This window comes from Pleurodeles waltl, chromosome 4_1 (genome assembly GCF_031143425.1).
Source record: "Pleurodeles waltl isolate 20211129_DDA chromosome 4_1, aPleWal1.hap1.20221129, whole genome shotgun sequence".
NCBI lineage: Eukaryota > Metazoa > Chordata > Amphibia > Caudata > Salamandridae > Pleurodeles > Pleurodeles waltl.
Window position 1 is genome coordinate 741,625,327 of NC_090442.1, and position 20,381 is coordinate 741,645,707.

The following is a 20,381-nucleotide window of genomic DNA, read 5'->3' on the forward strand; positions in this document are numbered from 1 at the left end:
CGGCCACGGTAAAAGGCAACTTTTCTAATTTCTCTATGTTAAGCATGACATAAGTCACTTCTTTCTTAGCCATCAGCTGTTGTTGTCACGTCAGATTAAAAGAAGAAAATATCTCCCCTGCACTGACGTGCTGCCATGGAACGCGACCCGCCTTCAGTGTTTGAAGAGGCCAACCCAACTGCATAATGGACCTAATCTGACTCTGTCCATGGTATAAAGAAGACTATATAATGTCTACAGCAGAAGAGACAATGTTGTTAATTGTATATATCTGGTCATACAAGGTGTTAATCCCATTATCCGCAACAGCTAATGCCTTTTTTATATTTTCCTGATCTATTTGTCTTAACCGGGCAGCAGCATCTTGTTGGGAAAGTTTCCATATTTCATTGTGTACTGCATATAAGAAACGCTTCCTACATGGTGTTCTGGGACCTGACAAGAAATCTTGTAAGTCAGTGGAGTTAGACAGGAGATTGAGGTGTTCTTTAACCGCATTTAGTGGGGATGATTTTAGCCACTGTTGGCATAATTTTCCTACACTATATGTTGTAATGATATCTGCATGTCTTGGAGATATATAGCAAGGGTATGGCCTACTCGTCCTAAAACCCCGAGGAGTTAATAGAACGTTGATGACACCCATTGGTATCTATTGGCCACAATAACCACCCACCTGGACGTGTCAGTGATGCATTAAACGTACCATTCTGGACCCACTCATCGAGCTCATCTTTAGTTGCATTCGTGTATTTTTGCCATTTGTAAAATTTTGCAGTGGCAGGTATACTGGGCGTGTTTAATTCTCTGATTGTTGCTAAACCTAAACAACTCATTTGTTGCACAGTTTCATTTAAGAAGATCATCTGAACCAAAATAAGACATGCTCTAAACAATGTTTCTTTTCCCTTAATTTGCCAGTTTTTTGTTCCCCAGACACTTTTCAGATCAATGGATTTGGACCAATATTCATAACCTTGTATTGATAACCGGGAAACAAAGGATTCCAAATATATACATTTCGTATTAGTCAATAACATGTGTATATCCTTAGTAGGTGGTACCTTAAAGTAATACGACTCAGCATTCTTTTGATTGTGGCCAGTAAAATATGCAAATTTTTCAGAATATGTTTTAGAACTCCCTTGCGGATTGAGTTGGACAATGTTCCCATTGCGTGTAATTAAATACCATTTTGGGACTGCTCGCTCTATGTATGAAGTGGTGCCCTTAATAATTATAGCAAAACATATCACCATAATTTTCTTTGAATTAGTAAACATCTTCGTTTTCAAAGACAGTATAATATTGCAACTCTTTCATCATAGAATCAACTGTTTTCACATCCCATTCATTGGATACAATGCCTGGTATTACTATATCATTCATTGATAATTTGAACACATATATGGTATTTGAATAATTTCCGTGGGATTCAAACATTACTTTTTCCCAAACAATCCCATCAGGAATTGGCACTGCGGAAATGTTCACAAAAGATAAATCTCTTCGTGTGATGAAAAATGTGGTTTCAAAACCTCCTCCACCTATTCAACTGTTGATATTTCAGGAAGAAAATGACCATGTATTAATAAGAAAAAAGTAATAACAAAACCAATCCAAAGGAGAAAGGGTAGGACAGTCAGAGAAAGCCATATATAGTTCCATGGAAAAATGAAATATGTTTCTTCAAGCCAGTTTGTTAGCTTATGTGCACTTGACAAAATCAGCTGTCGAAGAGGCGAATGAGTCTGAGAAATCATCATTGAAGTCGGCAAAATAACCAGAGGCAGTTTGTGTAAATGGCGTAGCTGTTGTCAGTGGTGGAGTTGGTGTTTCCTGTGGTGGCACACAATAGACAGCACCATCCGTTTGGCTTGTAGTCGAGTTGACTTGGTCAAATGTTTCTAAGTTAGTTGATGTTAGTGGAACTAATGTAAGATCATCTTCCACCCTCCCCAAGCTCGGAGAGGTATCAGCATTGGTATAAACAACTTGTAGTGGAACTTCTTCGCCAGTAGTGAAAGGAATTCTGGAACTACTGGATGTTCCTCTTGGTCAGCTGTGCAGGATCGGCCACATGGTGTAATTTGACATTGTCAATTGAGACAAAAAAAAATTCTTTGGCACCTGCCAACAGTGGTAGAATAACAGTTCTGGTACCGTGTATCCCTAGTACAGGGACTGGTGCTCAATAAGAAGGGCCAAATTCCTTTTTCACTGTGACTTTTTCATGTACAAGATCCCCAACTCTGGGAATCCAGTCGGTAGATGTTACTGGCACATCCTTAATTCCTGTGGAGGCAGCAATTTTGGAAGAATTATGATCACGGAACTGTTGCAATTCCTTTAAGACAGTGACACGTTCATTTATGTCAAAAGGTGTTTCTGCTGCCTCCACGCCAGGACCATCAAGATCGGAACATACATTTGAGTTCCGAACAGGCACTCATATGAAGTACGACCCCCCCAGGGGCCTTCTTTGCAGGTTATTTAGTGCTCTCTGGACTCCATACAGGTGATTAAGCCAACTACGACCCGTACCTAAGACTCTGGCTGTTAAGGATTGCTTTAAATCTCGGTTTAATCACTCCACAACACTATTTCCCTCAGGATGAAATGGAAACGAGTACTGTAGTTGGATCCCCAACGAAGCCATGGTGTCCCTGAATGCCCTTGAGGCAAAAGTAGGGCCCTGGTCCAAATGGAAGGCCGCAACTGCATATGTACCAATAAAGACTCGCAAATCTTTAATAACAGTCCGAACAGCAGACGAGCGTTGTGACCACACCCATACAAATCTGGAGCATGAATCAACAGCGACTAATATGTATTTGTATGCACTATCAGGTGATAGGGGACCGCAGTGGTCCAAGTACACACACTGTAAAGGTGTGTTTGAAAGTAAGAGGGGTGTCTGCGGCGGGTGCTTGGCCGTGGAAACTTTGATTTGTTGACAGATGTCACAACAAAGGACATACTGCTTAGTCTCTTTGTAGAGACCTGGCCACCAATAACGGGACTGTAAGATTGAAACTGTAGCTGCCACACCAGCATGTGCAGATGCTACCCCCTCATGCACTGCTTTAATCAATTGTGGTCTTATATCTTTGTTAGGGTTGTCTCGTACGCCTACGCCTGGTATCTTAACTTCAGCATTCAGCATACTTCCCATATGATAATTATATTTGTTAGGAAATCATTTAGGTTGTGGCGTACCATCACCCGTAGCTTTCACGGCAGCCCAGATGTCTGCGTCTAGTTTAGAACTCGAGCGAGTCACTGTAGCTACAGTGGCTACTGCCACTGCTGACTTTGCGGCTTCATCAGCCAATGTATTTCCAGCAATGTGTATTCCAATGCGCTGGTGTCCAAGTGTATGTACAACATGGACATTCGGTAGCGTCTCTTTCAGGTCAGATACTTTCCCCCACAGTAGTCTGTGTTTAATGGTGTTGCCTTTGGAGTCTCTGAACCCATTCTGGTGCCAATAATGCAGGTATTCATTAAAGGACTGGACACAATAATATGAATCACAAACAATCAGCGTAAGCTGTGCCGGATCTATATGTTCCAGTGCCATCAGCAGAGCTTTTAGCTCAGCCAATTGTGCTGTACAATCCCCTAAGGTCTGTGTAAAGGTATGTAGAGGACAAAGTGTATCCTCTTCCATATAGCCACTTATGACTGCGCAAGCAGCAAAATATTGATGTTTAGTTCCAATCGCAGGTTGTGCAGAGCCATCAGTGTACATGACTCTATGATACTGATCAATAGGCAAGGTATTTGCTGGAACTGGATATTCTACTTCATATTGTAGGAATTCCTGAGTTTGTAACTTTGGGTCACAAATGTAGTCTACATCAGTGGCTGTTAGAGACGTAGCCCATTGTATCCAATGTGGGTGTAGTGCTTTTGCGTTCAGAACCCTAGCTTTTGTAACAGCCTCTAGGGCTTGTATTGGAGAAATGACAATAATGCGTTTTTCTTGGGCAAGAGGTATTTCTTTAATACCAGCCATCTGTACGGCAGTGAGAATTTTCTCTGTGGGAGCAAAGGGTTGTTCAGCTGCTGAATACAAATGTGATTTGTATGTGATTGGGACTGTCTCACCTTCATTAAATGTCACATAGGTGAAACCGATGGCCCCAGCTATTATCCTGATGACCAAATGTGTTTTGTTGTCCTTTGTGTGTAAATGTTGTGCTGCAAGCATGTCTGTCTGCAATTCTCTAAGGATGTGTGTAAGTTCAGTTGTCCAGAATTTAATTGAAAAATCGGGACGGATTAGGTCATGTAAAGGTTTTATGCGCGTAGCATAATCTGGAATGTACGTTCTGCCAAAATGTAAGAAACCCAATAATGATTGGAGTTTTTTAATCGTATTCGGTGGTTGTAACTATGCGCACTTTTCTAAGAATTGTGGCGCTAGGCTCTTCCCTTCACTTGACAGCTCATATCCTAGAAACAGGACGCTGAGGAAGGCAATTTTTGTTTTTTTAAAGTTAAATTTGTGGCCAAATTTGGCAAACCCTACAACAATGCGGGCTACCCATCTTAAATGTTGTAGTAATTCATCATCTGTGAGATATATATCATCTACATAGGACAATGCTTCAGGGTCGATCTCGTCTAAAATGGCAGTGACACGAGCCGCGAACAGTCCTGGGCTGTTCTTATACCCCTGAGGTAAACAACAGATTTTTTTCTGAGAGCCTAGTGCGCTTAAGATTGTTAAGTCTCTCCTTTCAGGTGCTATATTCTGGCAGAAAAACCCATTGGAAATGTCTAGTGTTGTTTTGTATTTTTTACACACTATGTTGCTCATTAGTGCAGTGCTATGTGAATTTTGTTTGGCATAGGTGCGTGTATGACTATTTAGGTGTCTGTAGTCTAAGACTATTCTGTATGAATGGTCCGGTTTAGCTACGGGGAATAAAGGGTTATTCATTAGGGAAACAGAGGGTTCAATCACACCCTGGTACTCTAATTACCTGAGTATTTGTCTCACTGGTGCTTTTGCTTCATGTTTTATAGGATATTGCAGTTGTGGCTGAGGTTCACTTTTAATGTGAATTACATGGTAGGGGGAATCTTTATCCAATCCTACGTGATTTCTGTATATTGCAGGTGCTTGTGTTAGATCCCATTCAATTGAATAGGATTCAGCTAGTTCCTCTGGGGCGAGAACGAAGGCTTAATGACATCTTCTTCAGATGGTCAGGTACGGGCAAAGTCAGGTGGCCAATCTTGTTCAGCCAACAAGACATCATACACTTTTACTATGCGATCCCAAAAGATTGCGCCTATTGTGCGTTCAATGTCTCCTTCTAATTGCAGCGTTACTTTGTACACCCTATCAGGCTTAGAGACACGCATGTCCGCTGTTTCTACTTGTATAAAGTCATCAGTTGCTTTCACATCCAGATGCTCTAGAAGATTCCGGCAAACTATTGTGACCTCTGCCGCGCTGTCTGGCAATGCTAGAGTCCAATTCTTGTTCTTCAAGAGGACCTTCTTCCTGTGTGGCATGTCGGACTGCGACTGCTGCCACTTTCTTCTTTTTAAATTGTTGTTTTTGTTGGGCAGGTTTCTCTTCCTTTTTAACAGAAACCTCCGAAGAGCGTTGTGATTCCTGTCTCGGTTTCACGTACTCTGTTCTTCGCTCTAATTGCCCACCTCTCTCATTTCTCTTTTCCGATGAGTCCTGAAAGGAACGAGATTGGCGCGTATCAGTATATTGATATCTATCATGCGTTTTGATATTATCTATATTTCTGAGATTATACCTATTCTGTCGGGTCTCCGTACGTGGAGATTCTCCCCTTTCTTTTTCAGGCATTTGTTGCTTTTTATCCCAGCATTTCTTATTACCCTCAGGTTGTTGTTTGTGTTATCTTTATTTGATTTACCCTGGAATTTAGGTTTTTGTGGTCTGACCCCTAGGCTATCTCGACCGATACTTGAATAGGTTTCTGCTATTATTTTAGGCAGCTCTCGTTCTTGATCTTGTTGCGGGACATCACAAGGCTGCATGCGCACTGCAAGTGCGACTGCTTCCCCTTTAAGGTTTCTAAAAATCCCTAAATCTAGGGCCGGGGCAGCCCCATATTCATCTTGAATTTGTTTCAGCACTTCTGGTAAATTGACAAGTGTCGGTGTACCGTGTGCGGTTGTGTAGAGCACGGCAAATACCATACCCCAGGTATTACAGTTTTCTACTGTAGGGACCACCCCGAAGAGCAAGCACATCGTTAATATTCTATGTTTATCCTGAGGTCCCGTATGGGGAAAAACTGCCTCAAGCGTATTAATTTTTTGTGCTAACCAAAACAGAGTTTCTTCTCGTTTGGCGGGTACTTTACCCATAATCGAATGTACAGTCGCAGGATTTATACCTGCCGTTACTGCATGTGGGTGTGCTGTAGCAGCACATGCTGAGTTTGTTTTTAATGTTTGCATCACAAATTGTACTAATCGTCTATATATTGCTGTTAAGTCACTGTATAAGCGAGGAACCTCAGCTACCGCTAAATTTCCAACCGCAGGATGTGGTGTATAGGTTGCCAATAAAGGCCAGATAGGACCGTCATTACTTAGTGGACCTAAACTTACTGTTAATATTGTATGGGGTGGGGCGCCATCAAGCCAATTATTATGTTCTTGATGAGATAGAGCTATCTCTAAATATGCGTACGTTCTGTATTGTCCAGGCAGGTGTATATTGGTGAAATGTATTTGTGTTCCCATCAATGCTGGAAATGTGACCCAAGAGTAAAAAAGTTCTGTTCTATAATCTGGATGGGCATCCACCACGAATGTGACTGGACCTCTGGGCTGTTAGGCCATTTGTTAAAAAGTGTGCTGTGAGAGGTTGTCTCATGTTAACAGCTATTGTACATGTTGGGGATTCGCCATGATAGTAACACTATGAGTTCAGAGAAGGCACACCAAAATGAGGTTTCCTTTTAAAGTTCAAGCTTGAACAACCGCCAGTTGTAATAGGATTACCTACACAGCTGTGGTGCAAATCCTCAGTACCACGGACGTCTTCGCATACAGAATTGAGGTGTCATTATATAGAATTAGACAGAGATACTCCGGAGGACCCGAGAATTAGAGCCTGACCAAACGTTGGCGGTGCCATGTCGCGTAGGCTCTCATTATTCTAATGAGACTACTGGATTTTGAGCAGCAAGATCATCCACAGTGTGGGAGACTGAGTCTGACCCACGGTGGGTGACGCCTGTCGCTCCAAATCCGGGTTTTGCTCTGGCTAACTAGCAGTGCCTCATCTCTCCCGAAAGGTAGAGATGATTGGGCAGCCGAGCGCATGACATATCATACTTCTCAGGGAAGTCGTGGCCACTCAGGTCGCATCCGGTTCTCTCATTCACAATTCAGTCTCATATATAAATGTCAATGAAAAAAGTATAAGTTTTAAAGACTGGTTTAATAAAACGTCTGCATTTTAGGTAGAAAAGCGTGATCTGCAATAAGCAGAACAACACCACATAGTATTAAAATGGTGATGATGAGAGTGAAGCATGAGAATAATGGTATCATATTTCCACTAAAGTCGATGGACTATTTTCTATCTGAATCATAATTTGTTAATCTCTAATCCTGCCTTTCAGATTCCCCCGGGAAGACATCAACCCTCATACCTTAGCAGAGGCCTGCGTTAGCATCTGCAGCGAAGCATTCAGCATACAATTGTGATTCCCTGGCTGGAATCTCCCTCTTAACGTGCAATGGGACTAGGAAGTATTTCTATAGTAACACAGCGAATGTTCTAAGAAAATGTCCCTACGTAAGGATGTGTATTTTCTACGAATGTTGGAGACTAAACTTCTACCATGTTCACCGGCAATGTACCAAACTGTAGCCTTGACTGAAGCACAAAGTGATCAAGAATGCGTTATTTGAGAACACAGTGCTGGGCTAAGCAAATCAGTTAGATAGAAGAAATGAAAACAAGTACAAAGCTGAATAAAATATATCTAGGTCAAGGTGCACAGCGGCCTAGTGTATTAAACTAACATGCATGGAGCTATAACTAAAGTGGCTACACAACAAGGTTGAAGGACTTAATTAGGTTTGTTTAGGGGGTTAGGTAGATGTTGCCAAATAGAAGGGGTATGAAGGACCCCTGTGGGATGCCACAGTGTTGTATGTGAGGAGCTGATATTGAAGGTGGTACCAACACTAGTTCACTGTCACAGCCGAGAGGCCATGAATTCAATGGCATCAGCTGGACTCCTTTCTCACTTTTCACACATGGTATGCCAAACAAGAATTTGCTTTACAACTGTACAGGACATTGAGTCATGTTGTTCTTAAGCCACCGACTTTCCTGACATTTCCAACTCCTGATACATAAGTGGTTGACACTACCTAAACTTACCAGTCATTCAGAACCACTGTCCAATCAGGAAACTCCAGATTCCAGTATGGCATGGTGCTGTGATTCGAGTATTGTGGTGGGGCACTGCTATCACAAGTCACACGTGATTTACGTTTGACTGAGATTGCTCCAGTCTACACTGTCCTGTTGTAAAATATAGCTTGGTGAGATAATGTATCTGCTGTTGAGATAGTTATTTTGTTTGCAGGAGCCTGATAGTTTGTCAAGTTAATGTGCCTGCTGCAGAGGGTGGCAAGTACCCTAACTAGGGTAGTGTGTATCTGAACTGACCCAGAAATAGCCTTCCTTGTCAAAAATAGTTGTTGTAACATATTATCTTTGGAAATTGGTTTATTATCTATGTAGTCCTGCCAGGCTCAACGCGCTGAGGATTCATCTCTTTGAGACAAATATTGTGGAAACCATAATCAGAGAATATGAGGCTGAGAGCATTTGTATTATAATTTGACCTTGCTACTCATCTCCCCAGAACATTGACTTAATGATGAATTTATGATCTGTGTAGTATAAATCTGCTTTTTTTAAATGTATTGACTCCTTTGAAATTCCATGTAAGTTTTATCTCATTTATGGTCAAAGCAAATAAATTGCGGATAAAGGTCCTATGTCATGTACTAAATGCATAATAATCTGATAGCCTTTTTATTGGTAGAGGTGTGGGAACTCTGCATGATAGAAATTTTATGGATCTTCCCAGATTATGCAATTTTCCTTCACAGAAATGTGAGGGAGCTCTGTGATTTGGCCAAAGTTTGCTGTTTGCAAGACATTCTGCATAAGAAAAGAAATTGGGATGCAAGCAAGCCACACTGCACCACCCTAAGTACCTTGGTTTCAGAAATGCCTCGGCCTGGCAGGTTTCCTTGGGTGCCAATCGAGCCCTGGCCTAAATACCCTACCCTAGGTACCTTGCTATCAGAAATGTCTGGGCCTGGTAGGTTTTCTGGGTGCCACCAGCACCCAGGCCTAAATACCACAGCTACCCACATTGCCAGAATTGGTCAATATGCAAGATAAAATTGTGATGTTTCCTTGTGTCTTAGGGAGCCTTTCTTTTGATGGGCGATAGCTCAGTCACAGAAGTGAGGTACTATTGTTATCTGGAGAAAAGTAGGAACGCTGTGTGGTAGGATCCCTGCAGATCCAGTTAGCGCAGTCTGCTTTCACTTTTGTTTTGCTGTGTAACGTTGGTATGCATAGAGTGCTTTGCAAAACAGCAAAAAAATAAATTAAACTCTGGACTTGTGGGAAGCATTTCCCGTTACTTCCTGACTTTTATTTTGGAAGAGAAAACGTTTCAGGTGTTTTAGTGTGGTGGATGTCAGTGCATTGGTACCATCCCCGAAGCAGTAAAAATGCACCAGATTTGTGTAGCCTGACGTCCAAAAAGAACTGGCAGCAAGCAGCAGGGATACAATGGACATGTTGCACTAACTTCTTTGTTCCATGATCGTAGGGGACTTCTCCAGTTAAGAGCAAAATGCACAGTGGTCAAAGAAAGGTGGTAGGTGCTACTAATGGGCATGCACAGCCTAGAGAAGGTTCAATTTATCATACATGTTCCATGGAGAAGAGGGCTAGAGAGAGAATAATAAATATAGAGGTAGAAAGAAGATAAAAGAGTAGAAAGAAGAGGTTCTAGAAAAAGAACGAAAATTGAGAGAAAGAAAGGAGAGTAAATAGAAAAGGCAAGAGTAAGACAAAAAGAGACAGAAATGGGGAGACAGATGCAGCAACAAACAGAGAGGGATAGTGGGGAAAAGGTTGAAAGTGGAAGTAGGGACAGATATGGGATACTGAGAGAAAATAGTGAAAGTACGAGAGCGCCTAACGGAGCAAAATGAGGGCTAGATACACAGAAATTTGGTGATTAGAGATGTGAAGTGGAATTCATAGCTTATCATATTTTGGCCAGTACACCTGGCCAAATGTGATTTCAATGCACAATTCTGCATTTTATTACTAAAAGGGATCTAGTGTAAGATCCAAAATCACCTTGCATAGTGGTCTTTAAAATCATTGTAAAGTCGAACCATGGCTTGATCCACATTGCTTTTTGCTTCCCCTTGTTATTTGTTACTATATCAATCAATCAATCAATCAAAGCATTTGAAAAGTGCACTACTCACCCATGAGGGTCTCAAGGCGTGAGGGGGAGGGGGGCTGCTACTGCTCGAACAGCCAAGTCTTGAGGTGTCTCCTGAAGGTTAATAGGTCCTGTGTCTGTCGCAGATGGATAGGAAGAGTGTTCCACGTCTTGGCGGCGATGAGCCACCGACGGTCGTTCTGTGGATGCGTGGGACGGTGGCGAGGGCAAGGTGTCGGGTTGGGGTGTAGAAGGAGAGCTGTCTGTTGAGGTATTTTGGTCCGGTGTTGTGCAGTGCCTTGTGAGCATGGGTGAGGAGTTTGAACATGATTCTCTTGTTGACAGGGAGCCAGTGCTGGTCTCTCAGGTGGGCTGTGATGTGGCTGTGGCAGGGGATGTCCAGGATGAGGCATGCGGAAGGTGTTCTGTATGCGTTGCTGTCTTTTCTGAAGCTTGGCCATGGTTCCTGTGTAGAGGGCATTGTTGCAGTCCAGTCTACTGCTTACGAGGGCTTGGGTGACTGTCCTTCTGGTTCCGGTGGGGATCCATTTGTAGATATTTCGAAGCATGCGGAGGGTGTTGAAGCAGGAGGAAGAGACGGCATTGAGTTGCTGTGTCATTGATAGCGATGAGTCCTCGATGAATCCCAGGTTGCGTACGTGATCGGTGGGTGTTGGTGCGGTTCCCAGTGTGGCAGGCCACTAGGTGTCGTCCCAGGCGGAAGGGGTGGAGCCGAGGATGAGGACCTCAGTTATGTCAGAATTCAGTTTCAGGCAGCTTCTCTTCATCCATTCGGCGATGACCTTCATTCCTTAGTTGAGGTTGGTTTTGACGGTTTGGTTGGTTTCGGCAGTGGCAGTGGCGGTACTCTTGGTGAGAATTGCTGATGCCTTCTCTTTTAATGCATAGCAGCCAATATCTACATTTGCTTGTATAGTTGCTGGAAAGTACAACCTACTTGCTGAGATGTCCAGGTTCTATACAAGGGTGATTTTGCTGTTTATTTGAACATATCAGCCCCCTAACTGTTTCATAACATGAAGCTTGACTTTTATCCGCCCCTGTATTAATGCAGAACCATACTTCTGCAAGTAAATATTTCCCATTTCTAGTACACATGACAGGCCCCATGCTTCCTACATTCACCAAACAGAAGCGTGCATAGTCATCCAAGCAATGTTAGCTGCATAGAGGGTGCCATATTGAGGATTGCATGCAAAATGTTTATTGTATGTGAAAGAGTAGAGAATGTCCATAATTCTGTAAGTGGACAACTTTATAGCATCCTTATGGGATGTAGCATGAAAGCAGCTTCAAACAGAGATGTTATCACAAAGTAGAATACTAGCTGCAAACTGTTAACCACCATTAAGAGCCTTAGAGGCAGTGCCACTGCTTGCCCATCTACTGCTCCTCCAACTGGAGATGGAACTAGTGTTCTCAGCCAGGCCACAGGCTGCTAAAGGACCCATCCTGGGGTCTCAAAATCACCTATCCTGTACCATGGCTACCTGTCTTGTTGGTCAATGTCTAACAAAGGTCTCCTTTTGTTTAACACCTTTTGCACAACCTGCCTGTAACTATGAGGGGTGTATGGCTATTTTGGAGTCTGACTCAAGTCCATGGAGTTTTGATTGGTGCTATTGATAAAATGTAATTGAACTGTCCATCTTTTGCCACAACTTTATAGTGAAATTCAATGTGGGACCATCCCAACTTCCCCTATAAAACAATATCTCAATTCTATTTAGTATTCAACATTGTTGTAGCACTAAAATGTTTTAAAAAACACACTGTTTGCCACTATTTTCACAAATTGTTCTTGATGGGTATGCTCTAAGCTTTCTGTAAAGTGATGTTGAATTAGTGGCAAAAAAAATAACGATGTGGTCAGAATTAGTAAACTCTACAGTTTAGGAAGCAGATGAAATTCCCGAGGTTTTCAAGAGGTGAGGTTAACCTTTCAGGTCTTCCAGGTGTGATTATTTTTCCAATATAGAACATCATAAGTAGGACATCTTCCTGCAAAAAAACATTTGAGTGTGGTGACTGGGCTTTCACCACTTGAGGTTAACAAGTGAGGGAGGGCACTCAGCTGATGCCAGCTTATTTTTAAAAATGAATAAATAATTTGGCAATCTTTGATTTGAACAAAGCTTGAACAGTTTAGAAAATACACAAATTTGTGAGTAAATCTACTTTACAGCTTTATACTCTTCTACTTTAAATCGCATCTAACTGATAAGATTTAAAGTTCGATTGAGAAACGTTGATTAAGTGCTCTTTAATAAGTACCTGAAAAGAGCCATGTATTCCTTCACAAAGAATCACAAGATGTGCACCTGAATACTGAAACCAGAATATCGATGTCTCAGAATACCGAGAACGGGAATAGCGAATTCAAAATATGGACGTGTAACTAAATATAGTTTTTCTATCGCTTACTCCACATATATGTACCTACGCAATATATATCTTCAAGCTATACAGATGTGGAGTCAAGAATAGTAAATCTATACTTCCCTATATGCACTTACCTTTAGAAATCCTGTCCTTGATATTCTTGTACCACAACATTCTGGGGGTTGATATTCATTCATGCAAACAATATTTAGGAGAGAATGTGCCTATAGTGCACAGCTTTAATGTTATGTGAGGGCCATGTGCCCCTAAAAACCTACTTCTGGCTACAGGCCTGTGAGAACTGGAGGACTTTCCCTACAAGTATTAGTATGTGTCTCCCTCTCCAACCCTCCATTCTCTCTCTCTCGTTTTCTCTTCTTGCTTTTTCTTCTCCCTCTCTCCTCTCTGTCTCCCTCTCCCCCTCCTTGAGAGCTTGCTGGGTGTTTTGTAAATAACTTCGGTGAGATGGAAAAAGTGGCAGAAGCACCTACAGTGGCCCTTTTCCTTCAAAAACCAGCCTCGAATGACTCCAGCTCCACGGATAAATGTCCAAGGGGATGAATTTGAAGTCTGGCCTTGGACCCAAGTCTCTCTGGTCCTATAATTGGTACCCCAATGACACCCTGCTTAGTAGCCAAAGCATCAAGGAACTTTGGACCTTATTCATAAAGGTAAACTTACACTTTTAAATAAATAGACAATTGTTTGCTGTCCACAAAGGGATTTAATCAGGGCTGGCTCAAAAGCGGTGTGACCAGTGTCACCGCATCGGGTGCGGACATCGGGTGGGGGCTTATTGTTTACAAGTATAAAATGTATTTTTTTAAAACACCTGCCACTACGTTCCTTGCCTTCAGCAGTTTTCAGGCAACAATAAAAATGTCAAGATAACAGTGATGATTAATGCTCTTTCTGGAGAAAGACTGGAGTGTTGTCTAGCGGAAGCTTTGACTTATCATAGGGCTAGCGCAGAGGGTTATTATGCCTGCTGCAAAGAAAATGTACCCTTCAGATCACAAAGTGCATATAATGTAAATTGGTCAGTGGTTTACTGCTTTTTTTCAGAGAGATCCTTTTGTTACTTGCAGTTTATAAGTTAAAATCGTAATATAGAACATTGCCAAATTAACTGTCATCAAAGAGCTGCATGCAAACTACGAGGTATAGATTAGAGCGTTACTCTTTTTTCCCAAGACTTTTATTAACACATGTGACTCCCTATACCTTGTAGTTCTCTGTTTTATGTAACATTTCCTATATTCTGATTTACACACATATATGTTAATTGTCTCTGTGAAATGTGATGTAAAGTGCTCTTACACCCTACACTGGTATGAGTGGTGCTACAAAACAAACTAAATGCATCTGCAAGAGACTGTTCATGGAGACTTGAGGGGCACTGTTAAAGTGTGGTAGTGAGGCAATCCATGGCGGAGGTGGTCATTGGAGGGCACCACCAAACATTGTTCACTGGGTGCCACCAATGCAAAATCCAGCCCAGGATTTACGAGTAGTATCATCAGTGTGGGGACTCTGCACATAAAAAGACCTATCTTTTTATGTGCAGAGACTTCGCACTCATAAAGACCGCGACCAGGACCGACTCGCAATATGCATTTCAGAAACGCAAATAGGAAGGGGTGTTCCCTTCCTATTTGCGATTCGGAGTGGTATGCAATACCATTTGCGACCGCATATGCGGTCGCAAATGGTGTCGCAGTTACCATCCACTTGGAGTGGATGGTAACCCACTCGCAAATTGGAAGGGGTCCCCATGGGGCTACACTTAAAAAAAAAAACCTGCTTTATTGATAAAGCAGTCACGAACATGGAGGTCTGCTGACTACAGCAGGCCTCCATGTTTGCGAGTGCCTATAGTCGGTATGGGGCCGCAATTTGCGACCCACCTCATTAATATTAATGAGGTGGGTCTCTGCGACCCCATATCGACTCGCAGACGGTGTCTGAGACACTGTTCTGCATTGCAAATTGCGACTTGCAATTTGCGAGTCGGAAGGACTCGCAAATTGCAAGTCGCAATTTTCCTGCATCTGGCCCTAAGAGTGTTTCGTAAAGAGCACAGTGCCGCATGCTATGATCATGTTTGGTGGCGGTATCTTGGTGTGTAGAAAAGTGGAAATAGTACGAGAAAGGCAGTACAAAAGTATAAAGCGCCAGTGTACTGAACATACTCTAAGAGGGGGTTTGCTCAACGCGATCAAAAGACCCAGTACTGCTATTTTCAGTGAGAAGTGAGTCCACGGGCAAAACCCCGCATTCTGCCGGTTACTCAGTGCATATGGTGCGCTGTGTGAAAGGTATCCTGTTACGGGTATATCTGCCCACTTCCATGCACTGACACCACTGGTGGAATTGTGCTCTATAAACAAAAGTAATACCACTGCTACCTAATAAACAGAACGATTAAATAATTAATAATAAGACCAACCATTTGTACCTTTGTTTTTCGCACCTGAGACCGTGAGGTATGTGCTCCTTTCTCCGGTCTCGTGCTTTGCAGTACAGGTCACCTCTGTCCCATCTGCGCAGCCGGTGGTGTTCAGTCGAGCTCTGCGCATTGTGCTGTAGGTTCCATCGGGGTTCTTTATTGGGTGTGTGTTGTCGTCCAGATTCGTGGATCCTCCACACGTTGAGGCCAGTGTGACATCTATAGAGTCTGGGTAGAACTCACTCACCGCACACTGCACCACTGAGAGGGGGGACTCACCAACAGGAGATAGTGACAGCCAGACACGTGGGGGCGCTGCAGAGAAGAGTAACCAGTGAAACCTCTCTAATGTAATAATTACATGGACTATTGATGGAGCACACACCACAAACTGAAGATATTCTTAATGTTCAAATTTCAATTAGTATCGTAGTAGAGGTCAATGATGCACATTTTATAATCCTGAGATGGATAAAATAGTGTGTCAATCCCACTAGAATTTAACATTTTGACTTTTAAGTCACACATATGTTTTGACCACATCTGTTCAACCCACTGAGCTGCCTTATACATTGTAAATGGCATATATTTTATACTTTTTCAGCTATTCACTTTATTCAATAATAAATATTGATAAAGCACTAAATAAAAAAAGGATTAGCCAAGCTATTAGGTCTGGTGTTGTCTATAGACTGTTTTGCTTTGCCAGTGCTTGTTCCATGTGGTATAATTTATCATTCCAGATTGGTTGTCCATGTGTAGAGAAACATTTTTGAATGGTTTTGTAAACCTTTATAGTACAATTATTCAAATGTAGATGTTGGTGTGCACGCATCCAAATGCTCATTCATGCATCTTGGAATACCTTTTGTAATTACGTTTTACAAAAAACATTCCAGAATGGCTAACATTTTACAAAAAATATTCCAGAATGGGTAATGAGAGAAATTGGTTATTGGATGAGGGGGTGCTAACCCTTCTCAAGCAACAACCACAATCCTCGTCAGGCTGAACCACAAAAATCAATAAATCAACCCATGCTTAACCGTCTGGTAGCTTGGCACAAAAGCAGTCAGGCTTAATTTAGAGGCAAAGTGTAAAGTATTTGTGCAACACATCAACAGCAGTAAAATAAAAACACAACACAAGAAAAGTCCCAAACCAGTTTAGAAAAATAGAGTGTGATTTATTAAATATTTTGAGACTAAAACATCAAAATCCAATCAGTAGAACTGGAGATATTGCATTTTAAAGGGTTAGGTAAAAGTAGTGCCAAAATGCACAAAGCGCCAACTCAGTGTATCAGGTCACACTGGACTGGGACAAAGTCACAAGTTAAGGCTGACCATGATAGTGCATAGGCTGGGCACAGGATTAAGTTTGCCCACTGAGAATTGCACCTTAGGTACTTAGTGCTCGGCAGGCCTTGAAAAATCATAAAAATGTTACTAGACCTGCAGGTTGAGTAATTTGAATAATATACTCAACCTAACTGTAATATACTTGACCCATAAATAGATCTCAAATTGTGTGATTGATCCTAGGCAAAAAAAAATATTTTACAGAGCCACCTTTTCTGTCATTCTCACATATGAGTGCACCTTCAAATATGTGAATTTAGCATTTCTGTTGTACAAAAAAACCTATTTTATTTGATTAAATAGACTAAACGTTTTCCCCATGTATAATAGGAATGTAGCCCACATGCAGGGTACACATGATCCATGACTTTTTCTTAGTTTACTAATATCATTGCCATCAGGGAAGAACTAATTTCTAGTTTATGTTTAAACACTCACTTTTAATAAATCTATAACTAAAGCATGATGTGGTAGCACACTGTCATTCAGACCGTACATTTCCAAGAAGTGTCCACAAATCCTCCCACTAACTTGTAGCTTTACTGATAAAACTATGTAGTGTGCTACTAATCTGTGAAAACCGAGTTCCAGGAAAGATCTTCATCATTTGCACATCACCAAGTTGTGTTCTTATTTGTTTTCATCCTATTAAACATTTTTGTTATCACACTAACGAATAAAAAAATAGTCTTTCACAGCTACTGATGTATTCTGAAATATTTGTGCAGTTGGATGTAGTTATTTAAATGTTGTGTGTTATGAAGAGCCCACACAGTCTTTCATTTCACACTTTTTACAGCGGGTCAGACAGGTCACTTTACAAAATCCTGGAACTCTGTAGTTAGGATGAAAAAAGACAAACTGACTTTTGATCTCTCTCTCTGAACATAGAGCAAATGTAACAAGAACCATTTTAGAGACCCCTTTTTCACTTTGACAGAACACCTGCTCTTTGTCAACTCACCAGAAGGGGCAAATAGGTCCTAAAATAGCTGGACTTGATAGAAAATGACTTGCTACAGTGAGTGGGCGAGTAGATTTATTGAGGTCTGCTCAGTATGCAGTGCGTTGCTTTGTGAGGCTTCGTGCTGTACAGCATAGGGTCTGATGAAGCTGTGCAGCAAGGCTGTTCATGGTTTTGCATTGCTCGGTGTTGGTTCCAATGAAGCTTGCAGCTGTGTGGTGAGGCTTCGCAGGTCTTGATGTTGGTTCCGATAAAGCTTTCAGGAGTGCAATGAGTCTTTGGGGACTTCATGGAGGATACAGCAGGTAAGTTGCTCTTCCTCTACAAAAGGGGTGGAGGGTTCTCCCGCTCCTAACTTGAACTTCAGCGAGGGTATGATGTCTTTGTGGCATCCTGTGATCCTCGGGGGAACAGCCAGGTGAAGTTGGCGGGCTAGACCTGCTGGTCACAGCAGTAATCCTTTTGTCCAGGCCATGACCCAAACAGTTGGCCACAGTGATACGAGCAGCCCTTTTCGACACATGGGGGTGCTGCGTTGCTCACTAGTGTATGCAGACTCTTGGGTGTGATCGTCTTACAGACAGCAGACAAAAGTTATGCTGTGCCCAATTAAGTTCACTCGTGACCCCTCTCTAGCATACGGGGGCATCGCGGCACAGTGGCACAGTACACTTGACACAGAAGAGATCACCGTGGCTCCTGGTATACAGGGGCCACTAGACTGTTCCGGCACATGAACAATGATCTGATCAGTGCACAGCTACACTCCTCACACTTCACTCAGGGCTTCATCTTGGCAGGGCTCCCCACTGGACCTTATTCCCTCCAGTGCTCTCCTCTTCCTCACAGGGCACACTGGTCTTGACAAGCAGGCGGGCAATGGTGCTCTAGGCTCCTGGGACAGGTGGCAGGTGGTCTTGGTTTCCCTGGGTGATGTCCCCTCACCCAGCGGGGAGGCTAGCAGGCCTTGGACCTCAGTTCTGGTCACAGGCAGGCGTCTTGCAGAGCTTGTTTCTTCAAAACAGCCCGTCTGGCTGCTTGGCAGATTAAACATTTTTGGGAACTCAACTTACAGTCCTTTTCCAGACACCAATGAGACTTACGGTCTGGGTCTTTGAAGTTTTATATTGGGGTTCTGCTTGCTTTGAAGTAGGCACTTCTCCTTTTCATCTTCCTTCATAAAAGAGGTCTGTGACAGCAAGAATGACTACAAAGCTGATTGTCCACAACTACATTCAGGGGGATGACCAGAGTTTACACCTGGATGTCAGCCACAGTGATAGGTGCATCAAAGGGATAATCCTAGACTCCCAGTCCTCTCTTATGATTCTTTCATCAGCCCCATCTCCTTTCCTGAGATGTGTCCAGGCCTCTTCTTTGTAATCCAGTGGAATTAAAGGGCAGTCTTTTGAGATGTATATGGAGCCTCTCCCTTCCCTCCAGTGTGCCCCCACCCAGCTGACAGCAATGCGGCAATGCAAAAATCTGTTTGGAGGAATTCCTCTTCTTCTCATGTTTTTAACAGGCAGGCCTGAGGTTCCCAAAATAAAACCCAGTGTCCTCCATACAATGTATCATTGCAGGCACATTTACTCAGTTTACTCTTCAGCACACCGACTGTTCAGCACTAATACTTCTATGCACTGTACCGTCACATATCCACATGCATTGCTCAGTAGAGAAGCTTTTCTATATTCAACCAGGGGGTGCTTATTTTAAAACACATGCACTGCCACTCTCTATGTGCTTGCTGCACAACTCTTCACCCTTCATTTATTGTACTTCATGAAAGCACACATACGCCCAGCACATGCAGTCCCTGCATACACACCGCACAGCGCTACTTCTCTCAGATAATGTATTCCTTTCAGGCATACTTACATCCAGCACATGTACTAAACACACATGTACTGCACAGGACTGCTCCATCCTTGCACTGTACTCTTCTTGGCATACATACACCTAATACTTGTACTAACCACACATGCACTGCACAGTACTGCTTGATCCTAGTACTGCCCTTCACAGGCACACATATAACTAACACAGAGTCACTAATCCTGTGCTGCGCAGCACTCCACAACTTACCTGATGCAGGCCAAGAGTGAGTTAAGCACACAACAGGGAACCTTTAAGAAGGTAAGTGAGACTGTTGGAAGCATTCATGTGACACAGGGTAAAAAGGTCATGTTCACTACCACTGATCATACATGGTATACTGCCACCACTGCACTTGTGCTGTTTGACTCTTGGTGAAGGCGGTATCCTTCGATCAATATGAGAGTAGTGCTTTGGGCTTTGCTCCCAGTCCAACAAAACCGCAATCCATGAGACCGGTCTATGACATGGTGTGCATGCATGATCCGTTTTCCCGTTGACAAAAAAATCAGCATTAGGGATCCGGACAACAGTACAGTTGGACACTCAGAGCAGAGTAACAAGTCTTTTACCATGCAGAGGACTTTTCAGTTCCAATAGTGGTAGACCTTAGTGGTAAAGAGTATTGTAGAGTCTAAAAGCATGGACTCACGTAGAGTGGAGTGGTGTACAGACCGAAGTGGAGTACAGTAGAGTGCAGTGGAGTATGTGTGATAGAGTACAGTGGAATAAAGTGTAGTAGAGTTCATAGAGGTAGGTGTATAGTGTACCTTAGACTGGAGTACCCTGTCACAGAGTGGCATAGGGTAGAA

The 20,381-nt window shown here is 42.6% G+C and overlaps 1 protein-coding gene across 1 annotated transcript in view; it reads right to left on the reverse strand.

Annotated features, from left to right (window-relative positions):
- Window positions 1-20,381, reverse strand: part of LOC138287186 (uncharacterized) — a 107,243-nt gene that overhangs the window by 16,373 nt on the left and 70,489 nt on the right. Inside the window, exon 3 of the mRNA XM_069227548.1 lies at window positions 15,376-15,681. Coding sequence (XP_069083649.1) covers window positions 15,376-15,681 — 306 coding nt within the window. The remainder of the gene's footprint in view (window positions 1-15,375; window positions 15,682-20,381) is intronic.